Source organism: Columba livia, chromosome 7 (assembly GCF_036013475.1).
Source record: "Columba livia isolate bColLiv1 breed racing homer chromosome 7, bColLiv1.pat.W.v2, whole genome shotgun sequence".
NCBI lineage: Eukaryota > Metazoa > Chordata > Aves > Columbiformes > Columbidae > Columba > Columba livia.
This window is the reverse complement of record NC_088608.1, coordinates 13423544-13449813: the sequence shown is the minus strand read 5'-3', so window position 1 is coordinate 13449813 and position 26270 is coordinate 13423544. Positions and strand designations below refer to the sequence as shown.

Genomic DNA, 26270 nt, shown 5'->3' with positions numbered 1-26270 from the left:
GCAAGCTGCAACATCATTATATAAATATCAGAGCTGGGTTAACTGGAGGTCTGGTTTTACTAGATGCTTATCTTTATTTTGCATTGAGAGTAAAACACTGTGATCAAAACAAATGCTTCATGTTGAAACTAGTCTTCTCTTACCACATTTGCTGCTCTCTTGCAGGAGAAATAACTTCCCTGTGGTCGTGAAATGACATTTTGTATCGCTAAATTCAAACAGATCAGCAAGTTCTAAGCTTTTTCGTTAGGAGGTGTCTGTTCATATATTTAAGAAATAGTATAAATTCTCAGGTTTAAACTGGAAAAAAGCTACAGAATTGATACCTGAGTGTTATTCAAAGAAGTAACATGTCAGCCGTGGTAAATGCAAGCATCAACTTGGCTTCCAAATGTCTCCAATTTTCTGATAGTTACTTTTAAAAGTTCTTAGTTTGAATTCCATTTTAAATTTGCGTGGGGAAAAGTGCCAAGAAGCAATTAGTCTTGCTATATAATTTTAAAGTTAGTTTTATTTGCTGAAAAAATTGTACCGATTACTGGTTTATTTCAAAATGCATCAGAAACTCCTGATTAAAAATGAAAGTGACTATTTTTGGACTGTACATAAAAATTGCCTTATACATTAATACTGTAGTGTATTTCTTATGCTAACACCTGTTGGTTTTTTTCTTTGCTTTTTCTAGTTATTGGAAAGTAAATTTTTCAGTAGTGAACTTCTTAACTGGTGCTTCTACTGCCTGTTCATGAAACAGCAGGAAGTTTTCTATTTTTTTTAATAGTCTTTCAAAGTAAATATAGCAATTCTTAGATCACTTTAACTTAGCCAAATTTATATGGGATCTGAAATATACGCCTTATGTAATTTCAAATTAAATATGCAGAGCTATGGTTATGATTGCCCTGCTGGCATCACTTCAAGCATGATTTGTTGATAACTATTTTCTGGGATAGTTTTATTATGAAATAAATGTTCAAGCTTCTTGGAGTTTTTAGCTCCCAATAAATGTTTTTGACAGTTTACTTAAATGTAATTTCAGCTGAATAAAAAAAAAGAGAGTTTTGATGGGATACACTTAGATGCCAAGAGATGTCTGAATGCGATTTGTAGATTTTTCTTGTACGTGGACATTAATGAAATTGTTGAAACCTCCTTTTGGCCTTTTAGTTACATACTTCTGTTTTAACAGCTGAAAAAGTAAACTTTGGGAGCAGAACAGCAGTTTTTTGTTTTCAAGCTTCAGAAATATCTTACTGCCTATACTAAACAAGGTGAGATGTATCAAATCCACTGTAGCATCAATATTACTTGGGACCTTTTTTATTTTTTTAAATTTTTCGGTCGACATTTGTTCTTGCAGAATTTTTCCTCATCTTTCTACTTCAGGAATCTCAGACACTTCTTTGGGAAACTCCCTTCAGGTTTCACCAAATGTCTAATAAGTCCTGTCATAATGGTACACTCAGCGTTTCAGTTGCTGTGTTGGCACTATTTTCAGGTTAGGCAAAAAATTACGAGGTACCAACAACTACAGTTTCTTTTTATAGCATTTTCTGTGTGGGGTTTGTCCCTGTAGTAGAAATCAAGTTTGTTTGCTTGTCTCTGAAAAGCAATATTACTGTTATTCTGTTCATTTGAATTAGTTCGTTTGGAGTGAAATATCTTTGAGAGAAGACTTTTAAATAGCACTTCCCAGATATTTGGCTGCTTCAGCTATGTATGTTATCTAACTTAGGAAACATTTTCAATATGCTGGTTCATTTAGATTCTCAAAATAGATTTTCAGATAAAATAAGTAAGAATAACTTGTACAGACCTGTTCTTTTAAATTCAGTGACCCAAACAAGGCTACAGATTTCCTTGTCACATCCTAGCCTTTCTTTTTCGGTACTTCTTTTAAATATCAAATTTGGCTAGTGAATGGCTTTCAGGTATAATCCTGTAGCTAACTGACAAGTGAGAAATTCTTACTCTTAGAAGATGGCAGGGAGGAAAAATAATAATTCCTTACATATGTTTCAAGAAGAGAGATGAAGCTTGTTTAAAAATAGGATACAATTTTTGATATTTAAAATGTTTGATATTTAAATTTCAGGCCGAAGCACATCTAAATGTGTATGTGCTCTGCCTGCCTGAACTATGTGTGTCCAGTTATTATTTGTTCATTAAACAGTGTATGTATTTGTTTTCTGCAGAAACATGATCAGGGACAAGTTCTGTTGGATGTAGTCTTCAAGCATCTCGATTTGACAGAGAGAGATTACTTCGGTTTACAGTTGGCTGATGAATCTACTGATAACCCTGTAAGTTGACTGTTTTATATTCATCACTGTACTCTATGTCATTGTAAAGAGAAGTAAATAGAAGCCGTTGCAATATTGTGCCTTCTTCTGCAGCTGTGTCGTTTGAGTGGGTTTGTATCACCTTGTAGTTACAATAGAACTAAATGTTAGTATTTAACAAGTTGAGTAAAATGTTGAGATCTGTGCTTATGAAACAAAATCTTAAAAGAATATTGCTTGTTTTATTGTATCTATGTACTAGACTTCATGGTCATTGTCAGTTAGGATCAAAAATAGTAACTTTTTTTTTTTAGTTCACTAGGACTTACATAAAAATGAGAGAAATGAGAGCTTCTAGATTGTCCTGTATGATGTTTTTGTTTCTGATCCAGATACCTGGTAGGTCTTTTAGTAGTGCTTCACTAGCTGACAAGGGCTGTCAGCTCATCACCTTGGTAGAAAAGGGAAGGGAGTACTTTGAAAATGAGTGTTTGTTCCTTTAATTGAAAGGAAATTCCATTGGACTGAAACTTTGTAAATCACTTTATAATTCACCAGTAGATCCACCTATAATGTTCTGTGGCTGTAATAGCTACAGCTGTACTGCTGGGATCATGATTACTTGAAGAATACTTCTTGAATACTTTCTTTTGTAGGTATCAAATGCTCAATACTTGTTTTAAAGTGCAATTTAACTAAATATTATTCTTTATAATACAATTCTTTATCTAATTCCCATTATATGCGTGTCAGAGTGATGGTGTCTAAATTTATCTCTGAGCTTGTGTGTCAAAAGTAATTTTTGTTCACAAAATGTGCAGAATATGATCTGTAGAGATAAGTGACACTGTAAAGTGTTAATCATTCAGTAACTAAGGTGAATTTCGGAAGATAATGCAACTTTCTTTGGTAAGTGCAGATTTGGTCTACTGTTGTTTTACCATCAAGAGTAACTATTCTAAAAAGAAGGAATACTTTTTCATCTTACTAAAAGGTTGGGATTTTCTTTTTACTTACTTTTAATGTCAACTTTAGAAGAAGAAGAAGAGGAAAGAAGTCACAGTACAGCTGTAACTTTTCTTCTACCTGAATAGTGAACTACTTCCACATTTCTTTCTTCTCTAAAGCAAGTTATTCTTAATTATAGTCTTTTTCTAAATTCTGGTAATGTTAAGATTATTAATATGAGTAAGCTGTATAGCACAGTTGTAGATATTTAACAAAGCTTTCTTTTGTAACTCGTGGGTAGTTCTGTTAAGACATTGGCAAGCTGGCCTCATTTAATCTTTTTATTCTAAACTTTGTTTCCGGACTGAAAAGACATAGCCATGCTGTAGAAAGGGCTGAGTTATTTTCCAGCTTTGTTTAAGAAGTATTTAATTGAGTATCACTCAATATTTTACTCAACATTCAGAAATCTGTGGTGTTTCTCATTATCACTTGTCTGGCTTTCCAAAGCTTAGGCCTCTAAGCTCTTTTTTTTTAGTTTATCTATCTAGAAGCAGCTGAACACAACACTGTAATAGAAGGATCTGGTTAAGAGTTAGTCTGAAAGAAGAATGACTTCACAGCTATTTGATATAAGCACATGATTTAAAGGTTTAGTATTCTTTGACTTCTAAATATTTTGGCTTTTCAGCACATCTCTAGTTGCCATGAAAACAATGTGTCAGAGCTAAATAGAAATGTTACCAATATTAGTCATGTAAGCTTGAAAAAATTATGTGTGTGACTAATTTCATTTTTTTCTATCAGTTTACTTTTACACTTGCTTCATTTGGACAAAGAAACAAGATTGGATTGACAAATATTCTACTTACTTGTGAAATAACACAGCAGAATATTACTTAAGATATAGTCAATACTGCAGGAGATAAAGATGATGGGTGAAAGCCAATCTGCTGATTGAATGTGGAAACCTCTATCATTGTGTGTGAATGTGGATTTCATTAACTGCACAGGCTTTGTTTGTTTGGTTGGGTTTTTTTTTTTGTTTTTTATAGTACTAATGTCCCAGTAGAAGGCAGTTCAGGAAAGCCCTGGTGCTGTGCACAGCTGGAGGGGTATATTGACTTGGGGTCCTGGGCACTGGGGGAGGAAAGAGCACAGGCATGACTCTCCAAGGAACTGGGGTACAAACTTCATGGATCCCCAAACTTAACTGCGTCTCAGACTTACTGGGATGTGAATGGGCTAACACACCTTGCTAGCTGCACCTCAATTCATGGAGTTCCAGCACTTTTGCCTAAATCCTGTCAACTTCACCTTCTTTATGATAGTAAGTGGTTTAACCCTCTGCAGTTTACCAGAGAGAAAAAACACCTTTTGCATTTGGATCCAGTGATGTCGCCTGTTAAATATGGTTCAAAAAACAGTTACTTCTCTGTGGTTTGAGCTATGCTGGTACATGTCAAATTGGTCTTTACAGCCAGAAGAAAATGTAAATACAAGATTTCTGCTAGACATTTCAATTCCATCTTTTCTGGATTAACTGTAATCTCAAACAGTATTTCACACAGAAACAAAATCTAAGGATTATCAGTCAGATCTGTGCTTTTAGCAGATACATTGGATACATATACTCTAGCTTAAAGATACTGTAGTATCTTTGACTGTGTTTTGAAAGATTCTTATATAAAATTAATCTGTATCCCTGCCTGGAGAGTCCTTTCTTAAGACATTACATTTAGTCCTAAATATAATTGATGGTCTGAGGTCATTTTGAAGTAATCGCCCTCTCTCTAAGCTGCATCAAACTGTATCTTTAGTTCCTCTGAAGTTTTCTAATAGAGAGATACAGCGTTGGATTTGGTCGTAACTGTTTATCATTCCCAGTGAATGAAATGACTCGGAGCTAACTTCAGATCCATAGTGTGTGTCAGACAGCTCAGGTACCTCTGTGTGTTTGCTTTTGCCTCCCTCACGTGAAAAAATATTATAAAAAGCCTTGTGATAAATGTGTGGTAGTTACATACCCTACATAGTTAGGTCTCTTATCACTTTGTAAGAACTGAGGCCATGTAGCTGTTTCCTGAGGCTTTTGGGCTTGCATCGCAAGGCAGACTGAGAAATTGACCACTAATTATAACAAAGGTAGATTTAAGAGTTAACTGAACTATGTTCGTATGTGCAGAGTCTTCTGGATTTATGCTGAGGAGTAGTTTAAGCAACTTGTAGGGCTTTGCAGACAACCATACTTCTCTCTGAAATTTGCAGCGTTGATTTTTATAAAGATTTGTCTGTACTTCCTGACAGCAGCGTTCTGCTGTAGAGACAATCAAGATTGGGCACTGTTTGGTAAAGTTGCTCTCTGGTCCTTCATCCAGGAGGCTGAGTGCTGAGCCTCTGGTTTCCAAGATGCCAATTAGCGACTTACAAGAGATGACACTCAAGCTGATAACATGAAGAGAGTCTGAGCCAGTGGAATCACTCCCTGGATGTGTCAGACCTGCAAAATGCAGAGTCAAAACTGCTGGAACTAGTTTGAGCAGATTAACTTCTGAGTTGGGTAAATTAGCCTGCTTATACCTCTTTACTGCCACAGTTAGTCCACCTTAGATAATCAGATTAGAGAGTAGCTGAAAATTGTGAAACACACCATAATCAAGTTCTAACCTTTCTCAGACTCATGTGACAATCGAGGAACCAGGTCGTAATCGAGCAGGCACTGTAAGAGACAGATACCTGGACAACAGGTAATCTCATGGAAAGAAGAACAAGAGCAACTGTTGCTGATCATGCGGCTCTCTGTCAGTAACAAGGCTTTGTATGCCAGTAGGACATTCTGGTAAAAAGGAAATGAAAAGTAACGGTTTTTTGCAGTATAAGGCTATAATTGGTACTTTTTTGTTTCTCTAAAATTTGTGTTATGATTTGTCTCTTTCCAGAGGTGGTTGGATCCAAACAAACCCATCAGGAAACAATTAAAAAGTGAGTACATGTATGTATTTGGTCAATTCATATATCATTGTTATGCTGATTTCCCAGGGTACCCTGATTAATTAGAAATAACTTTTCTTGACCGTAGGAGGATCTCCTCACAGTTTGAATTTCAGAGTTAAGTTTTTTGTAAGTGACCCAAACAAGCTCCAGGAAGAATATACAAGGTAGGTCTAGTTAATTTATTCATGAAACAGTTTTCTAGAAGGCCTATGTTTAAGGGGAAAATGATCAGTAATTTCTTTTTAAGGTGCAACATGGAGATTTTCTTTTAAATCGTTTTTGCGTCTTATGTGCAAGCTTCTAATTTTTGCCTAATAATTACAGATGTGAGCAATGCAGTTGCACCAAATCAATATAACAAAAAGCCTCTGTGAATAAATTTATGAACTTATATGCAAAGTGAAGTAACTACATGATGAAAATACTACCAAGTAGAAATAGAAATGGAAAATAGAGAAGAGAGGAAAAATTTAATCTCACTATTCACCAATGAGTACAAATTTAATTTTATCCTTCCTTGTGTTCTCTCTTGTGATTAAAAAAATACCAAGCTTTCTGCATTTTATTTCTTGATATTTTTTCCTCAGTTTTCTGCTTGCACTAATAAAACTTACCTCTTTGTGTGGTTTTAGTCCTAGCTTGAAGCATGTAAGCTTATTTCGTTAGCAATTTGTTGAAGTCCGTTGAAGAAAATGCTCAGTATGAATCAAGATAGGAGGCTTGTGAGTTGCAATTATTCCCTGAAGAAATGCCTCAAATTTTCAGTATTCTTAATTAGTGCTGGTCCTCCACCTAAGTGGCAGGATTTGACAGATTGGAATTTTTGGATGTCAGCCATTCTGAAAACAGGTCAGCCCCATTCAAAAACAATATCTAAATTACTAAGGATAGCTTTAGAAATGTAATTACCAAAACTGTGAAAATTTGAGTCCACATTTGTTTATAATTTATTTTGATTCATCATGTTTTGGACAAAATCTTACACATATTTATGCAGACAGAATTTTGTTAAAATGAGTCCCAGAGATCCTGAATCAGGCTTTGTTGTATTGAAATATTTACTCTAGGAAAATTTGGCAACTTACTATATCAGAATAATGAAAAATATGTTATTTAGATTAAAGGAAAAGATGTAATATTTCTAAAGAGATGGAAAAAACAGTAAATGTTGATCAACATGAAGTAAACAGTAAAGAGACAACTGTTTACTTTAAATGTTACGCTGTAAATACAAAGCTATAAATACAGCATCCTTTTACATGAGAAATTATGTATGATTGCTGTATCTAGGTCAGCTCTGCCTTTCTTGCTAATATGCCTAATTGCCCCTGAGAAAACTGTTTTGTATTTGGAATTATTATAAAGAGAGGGTTATTATCTGCGAGGGTTTTTTTTTTTTGAAGTGAAGTTTGGATGCCATGTCACAAATCTGGGCTCCTTTCATGTCACCAGTATTTCCCCCTTAAAAACGGAAGGAAACAAAATGCAAACTTCTGACAATTCTGTCTCCAGCTGAACCTTTTCAAAGATGCCCAGTTCTTACAAATATCATGAAAACGGAGGAATGAGTCGCCATATTAATGGACGTCTGGGAACAGTTCAGTGCAAGCTTGTGTCTTACTAGACCTGTGCAAATATGTGTGCGGGTGGCAGGTTCTGAATGCCCCAGGTCTGGGAGGGTCAACAGGAGCTCACCTTATGTTGGAGAGTTTAGCTTTAGGAACTTGTCTTGGCAATGAAACTTCATTAGTTCTGCTCATGGCAAAAAAACATGTTTATTAATGCTGACTCCAGTTAGCAATAGTTCTGTCTTACCCTTTTCTATATATGTGTATGTGTGTGTGTATATATATATATATATATATATATATCAGGAAGATGAAAATATTGTAATGCAATGCCACCTTCGTTGTTCTAACTGAATTTGTTGTTCAGGCTCTTTTGGATCTCCATTGCTAAAGCTTCCATTGATTTCCCATTCTGCTCAATAGTTTGTGAGGCTTCTGTGTTCAAGCTGGGGTCATTAGCTAACAAGCAATTAACTTCACTGTTAGCTGAAAACAGCGGACAGAAAATGAACTCTGCTTGGTGTTCCCTAATCGTGAAATCCCTTAACTACGATGGAATATTTCTAAAAAAGCATTACACAAAAAAAAAAGTGCAGCTGCACATACAGAATCTTTTTGTCCTACATTTTTGAAGCCAGAAATGTTAACAGAAAAAATAGGAAAAACAGATTATTTTTTTCTGGATGTTTTATGAAGGAGATGCTCAAACTAAGCATGAATAGAGCTTGTCAATTATTGCGCTTTTTTAACAGGTAAAGAAATTGTGCTTTATCTGTCTTTTTTTGTTTGTTTCAATATGCATTGTAAGGTAGCATATGAAAAGTATTTTGAAGTCTTTGAAGCCTGGCTAATGCCTCAATTTTAACTTAAACCTTAAACTAGGCTCCTTGCTATTCTGGTCAGTTCAAGAACTTCTAGACGGTTTTGTAGGAGTTGAGTGCATGGGCTTTACGTCTTTGGTCCGTTTGTGAGTGTTTTGCCTCATTTTCTTTCAAACATTGAATGTTTTAACTCTCTACTATATTTAGCTTGTAAATGACTGCATTTCAGTGCATGTTTGTGTAAATGTTTATTGAAGTCTTCACAGTGGTAGCTAATCCACTTCCCGAAGACTATACAGTAATAAGTCCTGTGTAATCAAGTGATATATTTTGGTTTTAATTTCTTATTGCAAGCTCATGTTGGGAAATGTTTGGTTTCAGTCAAACTTGAAAAAGGTGATTTTTGATAAGGAATTCTGATGAGTGTTTATGATGAATGAGAATGTCTGACTCGCTACTTTTGAATCAGAACTACAAGAAGGAAACCAGATTAGTTTTGTAACAATAATAACGTAGGAGGTCCCAAAACAGAATAAATATATAAGAAAGCAGGAATGATGTTTAAGTTTTCCACTCAGTGAAAGTTTTTTTTAAATAAAAGGGCATCAGAGCCTGAATTCTACAGCTGCTTTTATGCTCTATTATAAGGGGGTTTTGCTGAAGGTTTAAGCTTGTGCTAATAACATCCTGCCATCTCAGGAGGTCTTGTTACCCCACTTCAGTCTCTGTGTGAGTGCAGGTTTATAGTAAGTGTGATTTGCCACTTGATATAAACATTTGTACTTCTTTGAAATTGTCTGAAACCTTTGAGTGAACTATGAAGGAACTAAATTGTATGAACAAAAGATTCATTCTGAGACGTTAACAAAATATTTGGGTTTTATAGGACAAACAAAGGAAGTAATTTAGAGAGAAATCTGTTTGCACTTCCAGGTTTGTTGGAGTTTCTGTGTCAGTGTTTCTGCTGCCACTGTTCCATGCGAAATAGTTCTTGTTTTAAAGTGTTTATCTGTTCCTTTGGCTCTCTCTATCTCCTTGACTTGAAAGAGTGGGCCTGGGAAGACTAGATGAATTTCTAAAACAAGCTTTTCTCACATCATAATTAAAGAAAACTTCAGAAGTTCAAGGGAAGTCAATTGGAAGACATTTGCCATAATAGAATCCACAACTTTTAGTTAAGAATGTAACTCCAAAATACTAAGAGTAATTATTTTAATTTAAATGAAAACAGAGTAATATCAAATATTAAATAAGAATAAAGTAATTTCATCTACATGGAGTACAAATCAGTCTTATTGGGGTACTTCTATACACAGAGGCAAAATTCAAACTTTCATTGCCATATTAATTAGTTCTATTGTTCACACTCATTCACCATGAAGGCATTTCTTTTTTCCTCTTTTTAAACTTTAAATTCAACATAAATATTGGAAAATAAATCAGGTAGAATGTCAAATTTGCAGCCTTTTAGTGAAATAGAATGTTTTTCTTCATAACCTGTAACTAGTTTAATTTACACAGTTGTATTATTATTTTACTAATCATAGTTTAATTTCTTTCCCATAGGAGTTTAAGAAATAGCAAGCAAAATGTGAAGTTTTAGTTTTGCACTAACTGAAAGCAAAATGCATTAAATTGATGAAAAATAATTACATAATTTTACTTTTACTTATAGTGGTTTTGTTTCTTTCTTTAAATAAGGTACCAGTATTTTTTGCAAATTAAACAGGACATTCTTACTGGAAGGTAAGACATTTTTGTTGTGTTGACCATGAAATGCAGCTTTGGTTGAGAAAAAGTTAATGGTGAGGGATTTTACCTGCAAAAATTAAAATACTTTAAAAATAAATTACTGTTTATGCAAGTAGGAGTGTATATAATAGTTCTCTCCAATTTGTTCATAGGCTATGAAAGATAAGGCTTTTCAAAATAATCAAGTCTCACGTGAAACATGTAATTTTATTTATTTCCCATTTTAAAACCCAAACAGATTGCCCTGTCCTTATAATACTGCTGCTCTTCTGGCTTCCTATGCTGTTCAATGTAAGTAAAAGTAGTATTTATGTACATGTTACTACTGAAATATATAAAAAGTAGTATTGATTAGTTTCTAAAGAATATAGTTTTTACTGTGTTTGTGGGCATGATGCTGCTTTTATCGTGGCGAAGGAAATAGGGGTGGTTGGGTTTTCTACCCACTCCATCCCCAATATGTTTTGCTGAGCTAAAGTGGAAAAGATACTGGTAACAGTCTCTGCTCACCTTCTTTAAACCTATGCGGTTAAAAGTCCCAAAACAAGCCTTTTGTATTTCTCTGTATTCTGAAATGTGGAGTTAGGTTTGTTTTTTTTCTTGAGAATGATAATAAAATGTTTTTTAGACACTGAAATAGTTTTAACATACCATACAGTGAATCTACAAATAAATGTGAAAAAGGAATTCTGTTCATATCTGGGCAAAATTGTTGTCAATTTTAAGCCATCCAGTGAGTAGACAAGTCTCAAAGGCTGAGATTTAGTCTTCTTCCTGTCTCCCCATTTTCTTTCATAATTAAGTTGTTCAGTGGAAAAAAAAAACCCTCAACAACTAATTAACTAAAAGACTGTTCAGCACTTAGTTCTTGAAATCTGTGATTGTCAGAAATTCGGTTTTATAAGCAATCCTGATATGTCCATCTAGGTTCATGTGTTTTTCTGCTATTAAAGATACATATATCTACTTTTAGTACTATGTATACTTCGAACATATCAGAGAAATAGTGTCCAGGTTAATCTTTTCAGTGGAAAAAAGTACAGTAATGCAATGTTTTATGTATAGTTTTGTTAGCTTTGGTCACCTTTTTCCAGATCAGTCAATAGAACAATTTCTCTTAAACAAAACTCCTGAACTCCTGCTACTTGCAAATAGATAGGAACCACAAGTGCTGTCATGCCGTAGGGATTTGCCTTAGAAGAGGTGAAATATTTGATAGTGAAGCAGGCACCGTGAAAAGTTTATAACAGTTTAAGCCTTTAAGAGTATAATATGTTTATTTTTTGAATACTGTAGAAGTGGCAGGTATGCACAATGCACTATAGTTGCATTTATATATGAGATCCTGCTGCCCTTAAGTTCCTCAATGTGCAAACCTGTGTCTAATGATTTTCTACGCCTGCGTATTGCTAAACTCTCTCTGGGTTTAGCTCTTGGGATTCTTTATAAACACAGGTAAAGAGCAGATGTAGATCTGGGACGATCTTGTATTCTCTGTAGTGGGTTATAGCAAGGCACGCACGCTGTTATGAAACCTGGTCCCAATTTCCAGTTTTTAAATTATTTAAAATAGGATATGTTTCTGGCAATGCCAGTGCCCCAGACTCCTTTTCCTTTCCCTTTTCCCTTTTCCCTTTTCCCTTTTCCCTTTTCCCTTTTCCCTTTTCCCTTTTCCCTTTTCCCTTTTCCCTTTTCCCTTTTCCCTTTTCCCTTTTCCCTTTTCCCTTTTCCCTTTTCCCTTTTCCCTTTTCCCTTTTCCCTTTTCCCTTTTCCCTTTTCCCTTTTCCCTTTTCCCTTTTCCCTTTTCCCTTTTCCCTTTTCCCTTTTCCCTTTTCCCTCCTTCCTTGCCTGATCCAGGTGTCAGGGCACCTGCCCAGGAACCCCTGTGCTGCTGTGTTGCCGTCAGCTTCCCAGGTTTCACATTATGGTACTCACCTATCACTGTAGATCTGTCACGTGGATTGCAGACATTTAAAGCTTTATTTTTTTATTATAGTTAGAAAGCCTCAAAGCCTGTATTTTTTAGCAAATATTGTTGTTTGTATGGGGTTTTTTTTTATTCTGATAGTAAATGTGATTTTATTTCTTACTTTAAGAAACTCTGAGCGACTATGTAAACACACTTTTTAGTGGTTTCAAATAGAGTCTCTCAATGTGCGTGTATGTATGCCTGCTTTCTTCCCATACATACAACTGAATGTGCAAAAAAATATTTTTCTCATGCTTCTGAGTGTATCTTGGTACGTAGTGAGTTGGTGGGTTTTGCAGAGCTTAATGAAGAAATAAGTTTTAGTGTTAAAATATATTTATTGTATAATTACATGAAAGCAAACAAGGGTAAAATAAAATCAGAAAAAATCAAGTAACTTTTAAGTATATTAGTGTCAGCCATTATGACAGCATTTATGAATTAATTTGTGTATTAAAAATAAACCACTTTATATACTTTCTTCATAAGTACCTACTCAAAGCTCTCTTTAAGTGATCTCCATGGTATTCACTGAGAATGTGACTGTTTATTCAAAAGGGAAAAGGGGAGTTCAAATGTCTTCTCTATTTTTGTTTGCTGTAGATCATAAATTATGTGGGAGCAGACTTTTGTGGATTTGGGGGCATTGCACAGTGCCAAGTACATCAGTGATAAACAATAACCTCTCTTTTTAATATTTTAGCCGAGCTGGGAGACTACAACCATTCAGAAAACTTGCCAGGCTACCTCTCAGACTATTCTTTCATCCCTAGCCAGCCTCAAGACTTTGAAAAAGAAATAGCAAAATTACATCAGCAGCACATGTAAGGATTTACAGCAGAAGATATTTACTGACTTTGTTAAATCCTGACTGCTGGTGCTGTGCTATTGTATAAAAAATGAGTATTTTGTCTTAAAAGTTTTTTGGCTTTTTTTTTTTTTTCAAGAGTATGTTTGATGTGATTTTTTTGGTAGATTGTCTGTATAGTAAGTACCATTGATACTCTGCACAGATAGAATATCTGACAGAATGACAACGAAAATAAGTGGAAAAGACATGTTAAAGGTACACTGAAAACAGTATTTGTGTGTATTAGATTGGGTAACAGGTTATAACTTCCTTAAGAGTTTTTTTCAGTCTTTGAGAATGCTCTGTGCTTAAAGGCTTTGTTTTCATGGTGCTCTCACCAGTAAGCGAGTTACTTTAGAAGTAACAAAGTCCTTTTCTTCAGTATCTGCTCTTTCCTGTGTGCAAGTCTGTGACCTTTTACTAAAGAGGAAAAGGCAATGAAGCAATGGAAAATATTTTTTTTCAGTGTGTTAACATTGTCGTGCTTTTTCAGTGATGGTTCCTTGGTATTTTAGAACTGAAGCACTTCTCGTTACAGTTAAGAAAATGTACGGTATATTTCCAAAACCTTTGCTTAATTGGCGCATGTTGTTGACTTTAGAAACTATGAATGTTATGTTACATCTCAGTCTTAGCAAATCATCTCAGGCTTAGCAAATTCTGCTAGGTAAGGTAAAGAAATTAAAGTGAGTTGATGGTAACTTATAAGTATGAGCCTTGGAGAGAAATTCTCGTTATCATTACAAAATACAGGAAATTACAGAGTAATTTCCAGGTTCTAGAGCTCCACAGACATTTAAATGATACAGTGCATTAGAAATAAAACGTTGTGTGTGTTTGCAAGCTGTGTTGTGGACTCATGTCAAGACTTTGTCGTTACGGAAGCACAAGTGTTTTTCTGTTAAAAATTTGGGTTACAGTCTGTTTATGGTGAGAAAGGAAATTCAGATTTCAGAGGGGAGCAGAAGTAGTAAAACGAACGTAGATTGTCTCTTTGAGCTCACGAGGGAGCCTGATGTGGGGGGTTATGTTGGCAAGTTTCTGATTGAGCTTCTTTCTTTCAGAGGGTTGTCTCCTGCAGAAGCAGAGTTTAATTATCTCAATACTGCACGTACCTTAGAACTTTATGGAGTTGAATTGCACTATGCAAGGGTAAGTTTGGATGAACTAGTGTTGTAAAGTAAAAACAGATTCCTCTGAGATTTATGGAAAAAGAGAAATTTCTTTTTAGTGAGCCTTCCTGCCTGCTGCCTACAAGAGGAAAAAATGTAAATATTATCTTATTAGGTGCCTGCCATTTACCAATTTCAATAATCCCTATTTCACTCTAGTGAGGGTGTTTCTTTGCTTAAATATGAGCTTAATTATACCTGTATAATTCAGGTTGAGCCTTGTTGGCCTGAATGCCTGTGCAGTTGGGTACTGGTGAATAAGAAAAATGTACTTGTTGAATGTGCTTTTGATATTTAAGGGTTTGTCAACTTTCAAAAATATTTAATTTGGTTCAGATTAGAATCAAATTATAAATCACTATCATTATATAATACAAACTGCTAATGTAAGGTAAGCGTAATATAATTTGATATCAGTTTTATCTGGTAAGGCAAGGAGCTCAAGGTCTTGACTTGAACAATATTGACCTGCCAGTACTAGTGCCACCATTTCTGCAAAGCCTCTGAATATAATTACTTTTTGTAACCAAGACATCTCTGTTTTTTAAGTATCCCTGTCCTACTCCCAAAGGTTAGAGAAACTTGCAATAGAATTTAAAATGGACCCTACTTCACTGCTCTCTGTGTCCTGCTGTTTTTGCACATGTACTGAAAGATGAATAGGTGGTTGATTAGAGTGCAGAGATATTTTGGGAAAACTGTACTATTTAAAAATGCTTACAATATTGTTTGTTTTAGAATCTCTCCTCTCTGTGTTCTGAGATTGCAATTTCCTTTCAGGTAGGAATTTAAGCTGCTGGTTGCTTGTAGTGTAGCAAACATCAAGCCAGTCTGTTAGTGCTGTTATTCATAGTAAACTGCTAGAATAGTCTATATTATGTGTTTCTTCGAGGTTGGTGGAAGATAGAACATCTAACCTAGGAAATTAAAATTCTGTGGTAACTTATAAAGAACTTGGAACAAACATTCAGGGGTGTGCTAAATAATTTAATTCTTATGTGTCTTGTTAAAACACTTTTCCTTCCCTGTCAGTTGAGATCTGTTTTACTATGGTATCTGCGTATTCAGAGAGAGATGAGAATGAATATATATGAGGCTTCAAAGATATTTATATTGTTCTTCAAATAACTTTCTCTTTTTTTTTTTTTTTTTTTTTTCTAAAGGATCAGAGTAACAATGAAATAATGATTGGAGTCATGTCAGGCGGAATACTAATTTTTAAGAACAGAGTACGAATTAACACCTTTCAGTGGTAAGGACAGCTGTTTAACCTCATGTTTTTTTAAGTATTTCAAAACATGTTTTTATCACTACCAGTGTCACACACTTCAAAAGAGACTGAAACTTAGTTGTAGCCTATCAAGATGCAATGATTTACCTCACGCTGTGCTGTGGGTAATTTTATGCTGAGGTTTTGTCCTGCTCTGCCTGCTGTGCTGTTAAACGGTTGTGGTGCAAACTATAATGAATTTGAATACATTTTTTTCTCCACAAGTTTGTAAGCATACTTGATGTTTAATTAACTGTATAGCCAGGGCCAGTGTTATGGTCTAGCTGACAATCTTTAAAGTGACAACTGAACTTAAAAATATTAACTTGGAGAGTGATTGCACTTGTCTGTTTTGTTACATGTAAGTCAATTGCGCTGCGTGTGTTAAATTTGATGTAGTATGACAGTTGAGGATAACCAAGGTGGAGCAATAATGTCATCAATCAGCAGATGGATGTCATCTCTTCATCCACAGATAACCATTTTCCTAAGGATCAAAAAAGTACATCTGTTGCAGAAAATGCTCTCTCAACTAAAATAGTTTTTAAAGCTGTTCTGTAAACATGGAGTTATCCTGATTAAGTGTTACTATAGTTTTCAGTCCTCTGAAGTTGCAATCCTGTTCTTATTTATTCATATAAGAGGAGGATAGATCTAAGAGAAATCCTGTTCTGCACTGTGTAGAAGTTATGTCACCTTCCTCGATGCTTTTTTTAGTTCCCTCAGAAGGAACCTTCCCTTGGTTTCCTTTGCCTGCTTGGAATCCACTTTGACAGCCTTACTTACTACATATGTCGCTGAGTATGCTAGAACAGCATTCTGGGTGGGTGAAGTCAGCCATATAAAATTATCATAAGAGACAATAGTTTCCCAGGCACAAAAGCTGTTTGCTCTAGGAAAATGATGAAAGGTTTTGCATTATCATTTGTTCCTGATCTGGTTTTGGGCAATGCAGCACTGGACTTTTCTAAAGTTCTTGGCTGGTCTGTCATCTTCAGATAAATAGATTAAATTGGTTACCACAATTGAAACTGGAAAGACTTTTCTCTAAATTCAAACTGATATAAGCAGTTGAAATCCTTGGGGTTTTGTTGTTTTCTGTTAGCACAGGGTAAGATCCATTGCCTATAATCAGTGACCTGTTTTCACTTAGTAAGTTCCCTTGCAGAGATTCAAGGTGTTAATTACAGTCTTGATCTTTCCTGCAAACCAATGAATTTCTGTGACATTCTGGTTTTCTGTGCTAAGCTTAGTCTCACATTTTGCTGGAGGATGTTAGGTGGTTTACCATTTTGAGAGACAGTGTGAATGGTTAAATCGTAGTAGATTTCTCAGAGAGAAAGAAAAAAAAAAAAGCTGTGACATAAGTGTTATCCACAGATAAGGAAAGTAAGTCTGAAGCAATTACAGAGCATGTAGATTTTTTAATCTTCATGGTTAGTTGGGTAAATTAAAACTGGATCTTGCAACGATAAGTCTGGAACTGCTATACTAGTCAGTCAGACCTGCCTTTGTAATAGCGACATGTTGTAAGAAAGCGATCCTTCAGCTAGTGAGAGTTTTGAAGCATTAGAGCCATTTCTGTGTTAAGGCTGTTTTATAAATGCAATGCTGTAATAGTTAGGAAGGTTTTAATTCAGGCTGTTTTTACTGCTGTTATTTTTGGGAAAACAGTAGTAGTAGAAATAGGTTCTATAAACACGCCTGTAAATTACTGAGTATGTACAATGTAAGTCATAATTAATAGCTACATGTCCCTACAGGAAGCTAGAGGTTTCTGTAAGCTCTGCTTTGTATTGTTTGCAAGCCAGGGATGGTGATCTAAATTTTTGGTGTGTTTTTTGTGTGTACGTAATTACCTAAACTGTTCTTCTTTGTATTCAGCCATATCAGCTGACATCAGGAATATTAATTTCTTTATGTGAAGACAATAATATCAACATAATTGGTCTTTGAAAACCAAAACAAATAAAAACCAACAACACACCACCTCCCCGTGTTGTTCTATTATAGACTTTCTTTTCCTATGAGTAAGGATCTGAACTGTGAGTTCTCACAATATAGCTCAGTAGTAGACCTATTACCTTTCCTTGTCAGCTGTAGTCATGCAGCTGCTCCAGTGACACCATTACTGATGCTTTTTCTTCTTGCTTCTGCTTACTCTTGCTGTTGTGCGACTGGAGCCATGTAATGTCTTCCCAGTGCTTCATGGCTACAGTGAATGTTTAGATATCCCTTTTTCAGTACTCCTGAGCTGAGTTTTGAGGTGAGAGGATAGACAGGCATGTATGTGGGAAGAAATAATGGTTTAACTGTAGTGCTCAAGAAGAATCAAGTAAAACGTCTTCGCCCTCTCCCTCTTAATTTGATATTATATCTAAATTGCATGTTGCAAACCTTTTGATCATGGAGAGAAATGAAACAAGAGGGAGACAAGGCAGGAATAAAGCAGAACAAAGGAGACAGCCTTTTATCCAGTGTGTCCTAACTTGATCTTCGTATATTGTGGGTAATTCCTCTTTTCCCCAAAATGTGCTACCAGGCACAGAGACCCAGAAATCGAGGGAGTAGATCTTGCCCTTGAAGACCAAAGGCCTTTTCTTTGTTACTGTATCACCTGTTCAGCAGTGGAGATATGCTTTCCTTTGGCTCTCTTTTGCAGTCAGTGTACCCCTGGGGAGGTGCTTTGCCTTGCGCATCCATTGCCAGTGGCAACTGCAGTTGCACTTTGGATTTCCTAGTTTTATCCTCGAATGCCTAGGTAGTGCTTCTCTGTTCTTCCTTGGTCATCTGATCCCGCTTCTACATCCTGTACGCTTCTTTTCGTGTTTGGACTCAGTCAGCAGTTCTGAGTTCATCCATGATTGCATGTTTTCTAGCACATCAGGATTGCTCTGGATTTAGAAGACTGTCCTTTAAGACTGGCCACCTCTCCTCAGCTCCTGTGCCGCAAGCAGCAGCTTCTAAGGGATTTTTACCCACCAGAGCTCTGAGCAAGCTGAAGTTTCTTCTCCTGAACTCCAGGGTTGTTTAGTCTGCTACATCCCTCCTCATTTCCCTTAGGATCTCAGCTTCACCATCTCACAGCTGCTGGAGCCAAGTTTGTCTTTGACTACGGAATCTGGACAGTCTTTCTTCGCCTGTGAGCTGTGCTGCCAAGAGCATCTTTGCTAGATGACTAGTCCAGAGCCTGTGTCAAAGAAATCTTGATTGAGAAATCTGCTGGATTGCTTGTGTCCTGCTTTATCACTCTTCCAGCAAGGGTTAGGGTGGTAAAGTCCTTAATGAGAACACAGGCTTGATATCATGAGGCTCCTTCCACGTGTTTGAGTACAGGACTTTTAAATACTTCTTCACTTTAAAAGATATATCTAATGATTTAAGATGCCTGAGGTGACTGGAGACTGGAAAATCGTACTCAGAAAATATTATTGATACCTGCCTGTTCTTACACTTTTACTTAGACTTGGACCGTTGTTGACAGACAGAGAAAGGAAACAGGCAGACAAATAAGCCTTTTGCTTTAGCCGAGTATAGATATTCTTATTTAATGACTAGCAGGGTGCTAGCAGTGCATATGAACTCTCTCTTATCTGCTGTATTTTTCAAAAATAGCTGAGATTCAGTTTTGCTGAATCATTTCTTTGTATTTGAACGGTGACTCTTTTGGGTTGAGTTAGACCTGATTGACTAATGTCATAGTTTTGAGTCTGTTCCAAATGGTTTCAGGCTTAAGAGGCAGCTGACCTCACTCTGCCTGACTTATGGGATGAGATTAAAAAACAGCGTATATAGGTTTCATGCTTATCATTCTCCTCGAGTCTGTAAATCGCCAAAGGTGGTGATTTCTTTAGCAGAAAAAAAGAGTAAAAGGTAGTAGAGTGTTTTTATAAGTGTAATAATTTTGATATATTTTCAGGTTTTCTACTGGCATGCTTAAGCAAATCTGATATGCTGTAGAGTATGTGCAGTTAAGTTTTTAGAAAAGGTATATATTAAAATGTTTTTTTAATTGCCCCGTATCCCAGAATTTTAGAAAATTAATTATAAAGTAGTCATGGTAAACTGCAGCCCCAATAGTCCAATAGAGCTTTTTCTCTGCTTTTTCCACAGACTGCTATAATCACTAGTGTCTAGCCCATCCAGTAAATTTAGGGCCCATCCCTAATTATTCTTAATCAATTGTTTGTCACAGGAGGTGCTAAGGAAATTGCTGCATTGCCAATGGAATAACTTGATTTCAGTAGATAAGTTGTACCCCTTTTATAGCTTTTTAATCCTCGAGAAGCTAATTTCAATAGCAACAATTTGTTAAGAACTGGAAAACAAAACCAAAACAACAACAAAAACCAACATGGAACAAAAAAATGGGATGAAATTCTAGCTGCTGCTTTTTTTTAATTTTTAACAACAAAGCTAGGAAAGAAAGAAAAATATATAGGGAAATATTTAAATAAGCATAATTGAAAGGCTAATCTCTCTGTTATTGGAGATAGAAACTCTCCCAACAAATTAGGACATCCAAGTTAAGTTCCTGCTTTGAATAATTCCCTGGAGAAAAATGTTTCCATTTGATTTAGTTAAGAAGATAATTCCTATATAGAGAGATCCAGCTTGGGTGTCTGTTATTGTCTTGCTTCTCATTCTTCCTAGTCTAGAGAGTTTTTTATTCATCAAGGTGTTTAATAAGGCAAGTAATTCCAGTCACTATTGAGGTCTCTAGATGTTCTTCATGAATATGCTTGTCTCAAAAATTGTAGCACTATCTTCACATCTTCACTGATGTGGTGGGGGCTTTGTTGGTTGTTGTGTTGGGGTTTTTTTTTGTTGTTTCAGTAGGTTTCTGTTTTGGGAGGGTTTGTTTGCTTGCTTGCTTTTGTAGCTTTACCAAGCCAATATAGTAACTGGGAGTACAGGGACCGTGAGAGATGACAGTTCAGATTAGTAAGAGTGCTCTGCATGGACGTGCTGTATAAAAGGCTGATTGTAAACCCTGAAGTTTACTGTATAATTTCCTTCAATTAACTGTGGTTCTTTTTATAATATTTGAGATTGTCTTTTGCTTTGCATTTTATGACAATTGTCAGTGAAATCTCCTTTGAGTGAGAGAGCATCTGAATTTAGTGTTCTGCAGTTCGCAGTGTCATACCTGTTGTTCTGTTTCAAAGTCTCAGAACTTACTATATTTTTTCTTGTTACAATTGTAACCTTGCTTTTATTCTTGACTAAATTAATGCTCCTGTATATTCAATAAAGGATGTGCACTACTGTAATATTGCATTTCTTTGAAAAAGTATATAATTATTCTGATGGAAATATAGTCTGTCTTTTCCTGTTCAGTGTAACCAGCATTGCAGTGACCATCCAAAATGGTCTGGAATTACTGTCAACATCTTGTATGTTTCTAGATATTGTGCAAGATGAAAAGATCTGTAGGCTGATTTTTCCCTGTCCTGTGATATTTTAAATGTGTTTTTATCCTTGTAGCGTGATTATTTTTTTGTTTTGTTTTGGTGTTTGTTTTGTTTGATGTTTTTCTTGTTGTGTTTGTTGGTTTGTTGGTTTTTAATTTTATCAATACCCAGATTGCAAGTCCTTATCTCTGTGCTTATATCTTGTCTTAGCTATTTTACTAAAACAAGTTCTGGTTATATTCAAAGACATGTAGCAGCACAGAGAAAGAATGTCTTTCAGGAATCAGGGGGCATTTAAAGTATTTTTTCATATTCTAAGGGATAATGAAAGCAGTCTCAGAAAAGAGAACATCAGATTGGGATGACCTGAGGATAGAATAGCTCTTTGGACTTCGGAACTGGGAAAAGATTAAAATTAGCAACTGTCTTGGGTTAAGATGGGAACAAGTGGATTTGATAGATAACTTAAATACATGGCTCATAAATTTTGAATTATACAAGGTATTTTATGTAATCTTTGATATCTTATTTTCTGTTGATGGAAATTTCATGGAAATGAAGTGAAATCTGTTCTCTCGAGAAAGTGTATTTTCAGTAGGTGTATTGAAGCCTTTAACCATGGTTCAGTATACTAAGTGTTTAAATATTGTGATTTTTGTTTTCCATTTAGGTTGAAGATCGTAAAAATTTCTTTTAAGTGCAAACAGTTTTTTATTCAGCTTAGGAAAGAATTGGTGAGTACTGTCTTAAATTTCATCTCCAAAAATGAAAGCAATGAAATTTCTCTATACTGCACTTCTGCATTATACTGACTGTTATGTTGATTCTTGCCTATATCTGCAATTAAAAGCCCAGTTTCACCAGTGATCTATTTTAGTTCTCAAATGGGCCATTACAATGCTTTAGAAGCCTTTTTTTGACTGATTTGCCTTATTTTAGATACTTTTAGATTTACATTTGTATGCAGGAAATGCAAGTTGCTTATATAAGAAGAATGTTGAAAAGGTTGAAAGTAAATCAATATAAAATTTAAGTTTCAGAAGATGCCAAATTAAAGGTAATGCCTAATGCTGCTTCAGTCATATATGTGCTTGTAAGTAAACATTTGATTAAAACATGCTGATTTGTATTCAGATTTTGTAATACAAGTTTGCTCTATTACTTATGTTTAAACAGAAGAGATAAGAATGTCTTTGCAGTTTTAAATTACATACAATAATTTTATATGCATACTTCTAAATTTGTTGAGGAAAAGGTGAAGCTTTCTGTGGAGAAAGTGTATTTCACTGCTTGTGGTGGGTGTTTGCTACCCTGTGAAGCACCACAGGACCTCTGTGTGTTTAATTCAGCAAGAAATGGACTGTTCCAAGCCTCCAAGAGATTAGTCTAAGCCCGTCACAGACATATCACTGGGGAAAGACGGAGAAATTAATTAAAAATATGACTATGTGATTAACTCATCAGATCTGTTAAAAGGTTTTGTGCAGTTCCTATAGCTGAAAGGATTTGGAGACCTGAATGCAGAGTTACTGACTAGATAAAAAAAGATCAATTCCAGGCAGAAATGCATCCTGAGTGCTACAGGACTATTCCAGATTTAGAGACAATGTGGTTAAACAAGAAAAATATAAAGAGCAAACATCTGTTACATCAGATCACACCAGTGGCTGGTGACTGGCTCTAGTCAAGCTGTACATCTTGAAAGCAGGTCCTTTAAAATGAAACCCAGGAGTTTGGAGTTTTGACCTCCTGCAGACTCTGCGTTGTGTATTAGTTGACAAGAGAAGTTTCACCTGTGTGCTTGGAGCAGTGTGAGTAGCTGTCAGTTCTGAAGCAGGATAAACAGGAGTTAGAGGATTTTGGAGTAATGATGTGTAGAAAAAAAAACTTCAGTGATTATATGAAGTAAATGGGGGTATCTGTCGATGTGAGCAGGCATCATGCAATGTGAGCTGAAAAATTATAATGATACAAAAGAAGGTGGGGGGAATATTTCATCGTAGTGGCACAGGTATTTCATAATATGCTACAGGAGCTATAGGCTACTTCTGAAAGACAAACTGACCTCTGACAGCCCAGAGGTCAAATTTTGTCTTGATACCAGTTTGTGTACCTTCCATTACAGTTGCAGGAATGGTGTGTTTAGGTCTGAGATGAGAATTTGGGTTTTTATTTGGAATTCAGAAATTAGGAACCACAGTTGTTTTCTAAATCAGAACTTGAGGAAAAGGTTGTAGTAGCAGAGTTCAGGACGTTGCAGATTGAGATGCCCAAATATAAAATCGGTTTGATTACTGTACTTGAGTGTTTTCCCCATTTTCTGCAGAAAAAAAACTGCATATAATTGAAGGTAATATAAAGACACCTTTCTCATTTTGTTTGTTTCTGTTGCCTTTTGAATACTCTGCATATTGTTAGTTGCACCAGAATGTGTAACTAATGCAATTTCTCTGCTCAGACATCTTATCCAAGCTAACAAATTAAAAAACCTTGTAGTGTTTTCCTTTAAACTCTATTTATCAGATTAAAACTGGTGGCAAGAACTTAATTTTCATTCATTCCAAGTCATGAATATCTTAAGATCAAAGCTAAAATTTGGCTTCCAAAGAAGGCGTACTTAAACTAATTTTAAAATCAAACCTAATATTAAAATTGTTCTTTCCAGAGTTACTTTTCCTCATAGACTAGTAGAATAAGATTAATCTCACCTGTATTCAGCCTCAGCTAGGTTAAAAGAACATATTTTCTGTTTCATGATAATTAGCTAACCAAAGCTAATTATTAGACTTCCGCTATAGTAACCAGACACAAGCAAACAGAGAAACGTCTTGCACGAGTTGGAAGTACATTTTAGGATGGATTAAGTTGCTCTCTGGTGGTATATCCTTCCGTTTGCTTTCACTCCCATTAACAATGAAGGGAGCCTAAATGGCCCTTTTTAGGCAGCAGGAACTAGGTGAAGTAACTCAGTGATTGCACATTTGGTATGTAAAATACCTCTAGTCCAGTGCTTTGAGTGTCTATTTAAAAGCACTGATTTACGATATGGCAGTGAAAACACATTTGTGGTATGCTGATGATGTGTTTCAAAGTTGTTTGTAAATATATAATGAATTTTACAGCTGAGTAACCATATTTATTCAGATGCAAAGCTGAGATGCTGTATGATATTAAGTTGGTGGACTTGGGAAAGGAATTTTCCAGTATGTTTATTTTTTCCAAAATAGGCTACATCTGCTTTTAAGTAGTCCTAAACAGATAAGATTCAAATACTGCTAAAGAACGTTGAGAGCTTTTAATTGCAACCATCCTCAAAAGTGCAAGTGCCTTATCTTCTAATCACCTATTAAATTTATTCCCTGACTTGGCATTGCTTAGAGGCATCAACATAAGTAAAGAATTATTTGCCTACTTTTAATCGATTATATCTGTGTTTGAATAAACCATTGAAAGGAAGTCAGATGAAGCAGTTTAATGTCAAAGTCATTTTCTACTGGTAGCATAATATAATCTTGAATGGAGGCTGGTTGTGTGTTCTGGCAATTACATAGCTGGAGCAGACATCCACCAGAGTAGATTTTCTTTCCATTGTTTCTTCATGATTTTGTGGGGGAAAAAAAAATTATGTGTATGACTTCATTTGGCATTAGAAGCCCCCTGAGCCATAACTTCACTGGCAGTTCTTTTCACCTTGTTTTTGTTTATTCTGCCTGTTCCATATGTTGTTTCCCTTACATGCTTGAAGCTGTTTGAGAATAATTCAGTAATTTCATTTTTCCAGATGTTTCTCTAAGCTTCTCTGATTTTACTTAGTTGCACCCTTGGCTGTTGTAATGTCAGTGTTTGGCATCAAACTGTTAATGCTGTTGTGCATACTTAGTGCTTTTGATTCTTTGACAGCCAAATAAGCTGTTCACATGTTCTTTTGCTCCTTTAAAGCTCAGATGTCCACTGAAAAATTACTTGAGTATGTAAAAAAATAGTGTAGTGTTGTCCCTGACTAAGACCTGGTTTCAGAGAGTGGCCAGAATATATATTATATGATTATATGGTATATGATATGTCTGAAGTTTGTGCTTTGAATTTTTTCTTTTTACTGACTTTTAGAAAGAACTTGGGCTAGAATCATGAGGCAATATATGGGCTTATCTGCCCAAGCACATACTTGATCTCAAGTAACACTGGCATTCATTAGATGCCTAGTTGATTGTTGCCTAATCCTATCAAAGCTTCTGCCATTGGGTTTTAGCATGAAGAGCAAATACTGTTGGCACAATCTGTGTTGCTTCCACAGACTTCTGTGGAATATCTTGAGTCTATGGAGCATCTGCTGCTTATAAAGCACAAGTCTTTGTCTCCCTCAGAGATGGGGGTAGGGAGTTTTTGCTTTGTTCTGGGATTTTTTTCTTTGTTTAGGCAAAGAGAAAGAGACCCAGTAGAGAATACATTTTTCCAACCCAGTTTCTCCTGAGCAGTGAGAGATCTGCTCTGCAGTCCCTGTTTCAGATCAGGCAAAGGTGGTTTTGAATGAATGTCCCCATCCAAGGTAAATCCTCAAGGGCTGAGTTGTTGTATGTCAGAGGGAGCACTAGTATGCAGTTTGCTTTTTTTGGGTTTTTTTTGTCCTTTTAGGAAAAGGAACCACAAACCTGACTTAGACTTCACGTTGACCTGACCTATCCCTCCAGTGCTTCTTCCTGGATTCTATAGGTAGCCTGCCACATGGTGTACATTTGTAAGGCTATGATTTAAATTAACTTTCATGGTGGTGTTTGGCTTACCTGCAGTTTCAGACTGGGCTCTGAGCCTCATGACGGGTATTGCATCCCAGCCGCTTCACTCTTCTCCCTCTGTCTAGCAAGCACACTGTTTTCTTCTCTCTAATAGGAACCATGGACACAATTAGAAAATAGTTATTTCAGAGCAGAATCCGACTCTGACTCCCTGAAGTAGTCTCCTAACATTGTCTCAACAGACCAGAAACCTTGAAATCCCTGGGTATCATTGTCGTACCATAGAGCATTCAGGATCTTCCTGGAGCCTTTTGCTATAAGAACATTCTCATAGGCTGCACTATAACTGTCCTGTTACTTTATGTGCTTTTGGCTGAAGTACTGTGGACATTACAAAAGTTGCTTTGGGGTCTTATGCTGAGCCCACATAGACTCAAGCCTACTTTTTGCAGGGAAAAGAGAGGCAATCTTATTCTGAATCGAGCTTCCAGACAGCA

The 26270-nt window shown here is 35.8% G+C and overlaps 1 protein-coding gene across 2 annotated transcripts in view; it reads left to right on the top strand.

Annotated features, from left to right (window-relative positions):
- Positions 1–26270, top strand: part of PTPN4 (protein tyrosine phosphatase non-receptor type 4) — a 116922-nt gene that overhangs the window by 47753 nt on the left and 42899 nt on the right. For both annotated transcript variants that reach the window (XM_065070611.1, XM_065070612.1), the window contains 9 exons: positions 2196–2303; positions 6170–6212; positions 6310–6388; positions 10315–10359; positions 10604–10656; positions 13038–13158; positions 14249–14336; positions 15520–15608; positions 21711–21774. In XM_065070611.1, coding sequence (XP_064926683.1) covers positions 2196–2303; positions 6170–6212; positions 6310–6388; positions 10315–10359; positions 10604–10656; positions 13038–13158; positions 14249–14336; positions 15520–15608; positions 21711–21774 — 690 coding nt within the window. The remainder of the gene's footprint in view (positions 1–2195; positions 2304–6169; positions 6213–6309; positions 6389–10314; positions 10360–10603; positions 10657–13037; positions 13159–14248; positions 14337–15519; positions 15609–21710; positions 21775–26270) is intronic.